At 36.2% G+C, this 6,162-nt stretch overlaps 1 protein-coding gene across 3 annotated transcripts; it reads left to right on the forward strand.

The window, feature by feature from the left end:
* Window positions 1-2,622: 2,622 nt before the first annotated feature.
* On the forward strand, window positions 2,623-5,579 carry LOC134657203 (uncharacterized). Of its 3 annotated transcripts, none has more exons than XM_063512757.1 (3): window positions 2,623-2,952; window positions 3,361-3,531; window positions 4,473-5,579. In XM_063512757.1, the coding sequence occupies exons 1-3, from the start codon at window positions 2,761-2,763 to the stop codon at window positions 5,571-5,573; spliced, it is 1,464 nt and encodes a 487-aa protein (XP_063368827.1). In that variant the 5' UTR covers window positions 2,623-2,760; the 3' UTR covers window positions 5,574-5,579. The 3 variants fall into 3 exon arrangements, with proteins under 3 accessions (XP_063368827.1, XP_063368828.1, XP_063368829.1); XM_063512758.1 differs by having other exon boundaries at window positions 3,361-3,519; XM_063512759.1 differs by lacking the exon at window positions 3,361-3,531.
* Window positions 5,580-6,162: the final 583 nt, after the last annotated feature.

A 6,162-nucleotide genomic window follows, 5' to 3' on the forward strand; every position in this document is an offset into this window, starting at 1 on the left:
ATGTTTTTGAGTGCGGGGCTTGAATCTTTGTACAAGGGCATATTATAAGACTCCAATAAAAGTAATTTCAGTGTTTTTGAAAATTCATCCCCCAAGGTGGTGAAAAGGGGGTTGAAAGTTTGTATGCACATCAAATATTTTTTCGAGTGCGGGACTTGAATCTTTGTATAAGGGTATATTATAAGAATACAAGAAAAGTAATTTCAGCGTTTTTGAAAATTGATCCCCCAAGGTGGTGAAAAGGGGGTTGAAAGTTTGTATGCACATCAAATAATTTTTTGAGTGCGGGACTTGAATCTTTGTATACATATTATTAGAATACAAGAAAAGTAATTTCAGCGTTTTTGAAAATTCATCCCGCAAGGTGGGAAATAGGGGTTGAAAGTTTGTATGGAGATCAAACATTTTTTTGAGTGTGGGACTTGAATCTTTGCATAAAGGCATATTATTAGAATACAAGAAAAGTAATTTCAGCGTTTTTGAAAATTGATCCCCCAAGGTGGTGAAAAGGGGGTTGAAAGTTTGTATGCACGTCAAATATTTTTTTGAGTGCGGGACTTGAATCTTTGTATAAAAGCATATTATTAGAATACAAGAAAAGTAATTTCAGCGTTTTTGAAAATTCATCCCCCAAGGTGGGAAATAGGGGTTGAAAGTTTGTATGGAGATCAAACATTTTTTTGAGTGTGGGACTTGAATCTTTGCATAAAGGCATATTATTAGAATACAAGAAAAGTTATTTCAGCGTTTTTGAAAATTGATTCCCTAAGGTGGTGAAAAAGGGGTTGAAAGTTTGTATGCACATCAAATATTTTTTTGAGTGCGGGACTTGAATCTTTGTATAAGGGCATATTATATGAATACAAGAAAAGTGATTTCAGCGTTTTTGAAAATTCATCCCCCACGGTGGGAAACAGGGGTTGAAAGTTTGTATGGAGATCAAACATTTTATTGAGTGCGGGACTTGAATCTTTGCATAAAGGCATATTATTAGAATACAAGAAAGGCAATTTCAGCGTTTTTGAAAATTCATTCCCTAAGGTGGTGACAAAGGGGTTGAAAGTTTGTATGCACATCAAATATTTTTTTGAGTGCGGGACTTGAATCTTTGTATAAGGGCATTTTATAAGAATACAAGAAAAGCAATTTCAGCGTTATTGAAAATTCATCCCCCAAGGTGGGAAATAGGGGTTGAAAGTTTGTATGGAGATCAAACATTATTTTGAGTGCGGGACTTGAATCTTTGCATAAAGGCATATTATTAGAATACACGAAAAGTAATTTCAGCGTTTTTGAAAATTCATCTCCCAAGGTGGTGAAAAAGGGGTTGAAAATTTGTATGCACATCAAATATTTTTTTGAGTGCGGGACTTAATTCTTTATATAAGGGCATATTATAAGAACACAAGAAAAGTGATTTCAGCGTTTTTAAAAATTCATCCCTTAAAAGGATTAAATAGGGGTTGAAAGTTTGTATGGAGATCAAACATTTTTTTGTGTGCTGGACTTGAATCTTTGTATAAAGGCATATTATTAGAATAGAAGAAAAGTAATTTCGGCATTTTTGAAAATACATCCCTCAAGTTGGTAAAAAAGGGGTTTGAAAATTTGTATGGAGGTCAAACATTCATTAGAGTGCGGGACTTGAATCGTTGTATAAAGGCATATTATTAGAATACATGAAAAGTAATTTCAGCTTCTTTAAAAATTCATCCCCTAAAAGGTTTAAGAAAGGGTTGAAAGTTGGTAGAAAGTTCAAATTGTATTTAAAGCTAGGAACTTCAAACTTCGTAAATAGGTAGTTAGGTAGTAGGTTTTACTAAATAGTGGACTTGAAAATATGCTGGGGGTTGAGAGGGATTATATCGAGAACAATTTTATTTAGTTAGGGGCTTGAAACTTCGTAGCCAGGTTGTGCATAATAATTAACAAATGATTAACAGTCCCTACTGCTATCTTTTGCTGCATAATGTTCTAAGCTAATGTAGAATATATATAACCACCAATATACAAATCCACGCGTACGAAGTCGCGGGCAACAGCTAGTATACATATAATCACATATCTCGATCTTCCACGGTCTCCTTAGGTTTAATGTTTCCTTTCTTGGGGATAATAAAAGAAGCATCCTTTTATCAATCAACTCATGTAGAACTTCTGTGGCGAGGACAGAACAGGATGGCGCGACGAGTTTACCAAAGCTCTCTACACCTCTGGGGTACCTTGGAACAGTTAGAACATGAATAACTTACAGTCACGGAAAACCACCTGTGGTTGGTCTGTGCATACAGTTCAATGGGGAATGGATGAAAATATTAAAAGTGCCTGATTATTTTTCTGGTGATAGGACTAACCATTTTTAGTTACAGAAAAAAGTTACAGATTTTTCGGTTGCGTCATACATTTTATAAAAATAAAAACATTTTGCTTCACCGCTCGTCCGGCCCATTACGGCTGTTAAGACATTTGTCAAAGTCTTAAAAAGTTAAAGCTACTTGAATCTGTGGTGGGCAATGACATTGACAGTTGATTGACAGTTTGTCACCTCGCAGAATTCATAACCGTTTGTGCTCTCATCAGTTGAACTGCTTTCTTTGATATATATGTGCGGCTTATCGACTCGTTTCTCCACCCGGACCTCTGATATTGCCTGCTTCAACGACGACCTTCGCTTGTGAACCCCGGACCTGATTTTGATAGCAACTTCGACGACCCTTGCAACTGAAACTGGACTATTGGTTTTGTGCCGTGTTTAGCACCATGAATACAAATACTTATCAACGGTACAAAGATCCTAAAACATGCTTTATACCAACTTGCTCCAAGACTGATCTGAAAAACCCGGATTTGAAGTTTTTTACTGTAAGAAAAGAGCTGAAAGAACGTTGGTGTCAAATGGTTGGCAGGAAGTGCCCAAGCCGAGCACTGTTTTGCTGTGAGGACCACTTAAATGTAAGATGCCTTGTCTTGTTTACTATTCTGTAAAAAAAATAACCTCCATGTTAGATTTAATGAAATGCCATTTTTTATTGTGTAATTATGGATTAAAATATTGAATGTAGGTAATCTGGTAACAAAATAGTTTAATGTGAATACGATTTATGTTTAAAAACCCTTTCTCATACCACTGAGTTTCTCAAAACTTTATATTAAAATAACAGATGTAGTTGTCAGTACTTACATGATCCTATGTAGGCCTAGTTTTCTCCAGTTAAAAAAAATTGTGCCTATGCCAATACTTAATATTATATTGCCCAGCAGACCCCAGGTTCCGTAAGTGAGCCACAGCAAATACCAGGGAACACTTGGAAAATGAAACTATACCTAAATGTTTACTATATTTTATTCATATTTTTACAGTTTGAAGAAGATTTAGAAAATTATGGACAATGGATCTCTGGTGCAAAGCCAAGACTGAAAATAAATGCCACACTCAAGAATTTCTCAAAAAAACCATTAACTGCAATCAATATGAATATGGAAGATCGGCCATCAACTTCAAGTGCTGCTGGCATGCAGGTCTCTCACAGTGTAAGTATTCATAATAGTGATGCCAAACAATGTATTAATATTCTTGGGTACAGTACCTGTACTGTAAAGTCCCGACTTTGGCGCCCTTCGTTGAAGTTTTCAAACGTATTTTGGGCCCCTGCCAAGCTCGCGTCTTTTGAAACTTTTTTTTTTCATTTACCATTTTGGCGCCCCTCTTGCCATCTGGCGCCTAAAGCGGCCGCTCCACTCGCTCTACCCTAAATCCGGGCTGGGTGATAATCATAAATTTTATTAAATTTTTCTTAAATCACTTATTTTCAAGTTTAATGTAAGTCAATGTTGTGAAATAAGCACTTGACTTGAAAAGGTATACCTCTAAGTAAAAATTACTAGTGGCCATTGAGCATGAAGATGTGTTTACAGAACTCAGAAATGAATATTATGTCTAATATTTGTATACCAATGCACCTTCCATCGCCCACACTATTAACTGTCCATCGGTATACCTTATTACAAAAGGCATAAGGTCAGAATCAGAACGCATTTATTCGTTATATCATAGGTACATTGTATTGGTCTTATAATTAAAGCATATTGCGAATGCTATGTTTTACCGCTAGCGCTAGGCATAAGAATTTGATTACCTATATATAAAAAAAATATATATATATATATTATGGGACAATCTTACACAAATCGACCTAGTCCCACGGTAAGCTCATAAGGCTTGTGTTGTGGGTACTAGACGACGATATATATAATATATAGATACATATATAAGTACTTAAATACATAGAAAACATCCATAACTAAGGAACAAATATTTGTGATGAACACACAAATAAATTCCCTTACCGGGATTCGAACCCGGGACCTCCAGCTTCGTAGGCAGGGTCACTACCGACTAGGCTATGGAGGCCGTTAAATTAAATGAAACATTCACAAGTCTAAGGTATGCTACATTTGTATCTTTGTTTCAGATTGACTCAGCTATACAGTGTGATAAAAGAATAGGAGTTTCAAACAAGTATGTTATGGCCCAGGCAAAGACTCAAACCAGAGCTACTCAATTCCGTGGGCGAAAAATAAAAGAAAGAGTAATACCATCACGAATGATGCAACTACCCAACACTGAGGAGAGCCCCAATCAATCACCATCCTTGTTCGGGACATCCAACTTTGACTCGTCTTCGAGTGCTCAACAAGAGCATATTGAAAAACGTGGCAGGGAGCACCTACTTAAAATTATTGCCAACAAACCTAAATTGTTTTTAGGTCTGCCAAAAAGCTTTTGGTGGATTATTAATTTCATTGCCCAGGAGTGTTCTTGTTTGGCATTTCATATAATTTTAACTTTCTTTAAATTAAAAAACAATGACTCGTTTGCTAGGATGAGTGAAGAGTTTCAAATGGCTAGGTCAACCATACGTTTAGTGTTTGAAAAGAATGTCGTAGTTTTGTCGACATATTTTCAAAATTGTATATATTTACCTCCACTGACAGAAATAAAAAAAAAATTACCATTAGCATTTAAAATTAGATATTCCAATGTACAGTGCATTATAGACTGTTTCGAGATTCAAATAGAAAAACCCAGTGATCCAGAGAAGCAAGCGCAGACTTGGTCGCAGTACAAATCATGCAACACAATTAAATATTTGATTGGCTGCACACCCGCTGGATACATATCATTCATCTCACAGGGTTATGGGGGACGTACATCTGACAAAGCCATCACGGAGTGGAGTGGCTTCGTTGATGTTCTTCCCCTAAATGCGGTAATCATGGCCGATCGAGGATTTAAGGAGATTGAATCCCTTCTAAGTACAAAAAATGGAAAACTCTTAAGACCTCCTAGTGTCTTTGCCAATCAAAAAATGTTAAAAAAAGATGTAATTAAAACTAAGGTGATTGCCAGTTTGAGGGTGCACGTTGAGCGTGTAATTAGGAGAATACGGGAATTCCATATGTTAAAACCTCACTCTGTGGTTAATAACAAACACATAAAATATTTGGACGACCTAGTCATTATAGCGTGCGGATTAAGTAATCTTCAGAATCCGATAATAAAAGACGTTTGATATTAACTATTATGTTGTTTTATTTTATCACAAATCATAGGTAACCAGAGTGAAGTCTAGTGCTGTGGCCATATAGAGGGTAAGGCCAAATGACGACCGTCTGGCCTAGTGGGTAGTGCCCCTGCCTGTGAAGCCGATGGTCCGGAGTTCGAATCTCGGTAAAGGCATTATTTGTGTGATGAACACAAATATTTGTTCCCGAGTCATGGGTGTTTTCTATGTATATAAGTATGTATGTATTTAGGCCTAGTACAAGATTTGCATAGTTTGGGGCTAGGTTGATCTGTGTATGTCCATGATGTCCCTTAATATTTATTTATTTAAATGCCTCCAAAAAGCTTGGGGTACTAGATAAGAAAACACTTAAACTTGCCAATTAAGAGGATTGCAATTCAGCTGGGACTTGTAACTAGATTGCAGTCCATCTGTTTCAGCCTCAAGTGGGCCTAACATTGCATTTTTTAAGGGTTAGGCTTGGTTAGGCTGATATACTTTAATACTAATATACAATACACTATCAATAGGTGTTAAAATGAGTAATAATCAGGTCAAGACAAATATATTTATTTAAGATAAATACAAAGTTCAT

This window comes from Cydia amplana, chromosome 19, assembly GCF_948474715.1.
Source record: "Cydia amplana chromosome 19, ilCydAmpl1.1, whole genome shotgun sequence".
Lineage (NCBI taxonomy): Eukaryota > Metazoa > Arthropoda > Insecta > Lepidoptera > Tortricidae > Cydia > Cydia amplana.

Bases quoted from the DNA above. Each gene is read 5' to 3' on its own strand.
- LOC134657203 (XM_063512757.1), top strand. From the start codon at position 2,761: ATGAATACAAATACTTATCAACGGTACAAAGATCCTAAAACATGCTTT. The intron at 2,953-3,360 runs GTAAGATGCCTT...ATATTTTTACAG, and splicing joins GCTGTGAGGACCACTTAAAT to TTTGAAGAAGATTTAGAAAA. The intron at 3,532-4,472 runs GTAAGTATTCAT...TCTTTGTTTCAG, and splicing joins GCATGCAGGTCTCTCACAGT to ATTGACTCAGCTATACAGTG.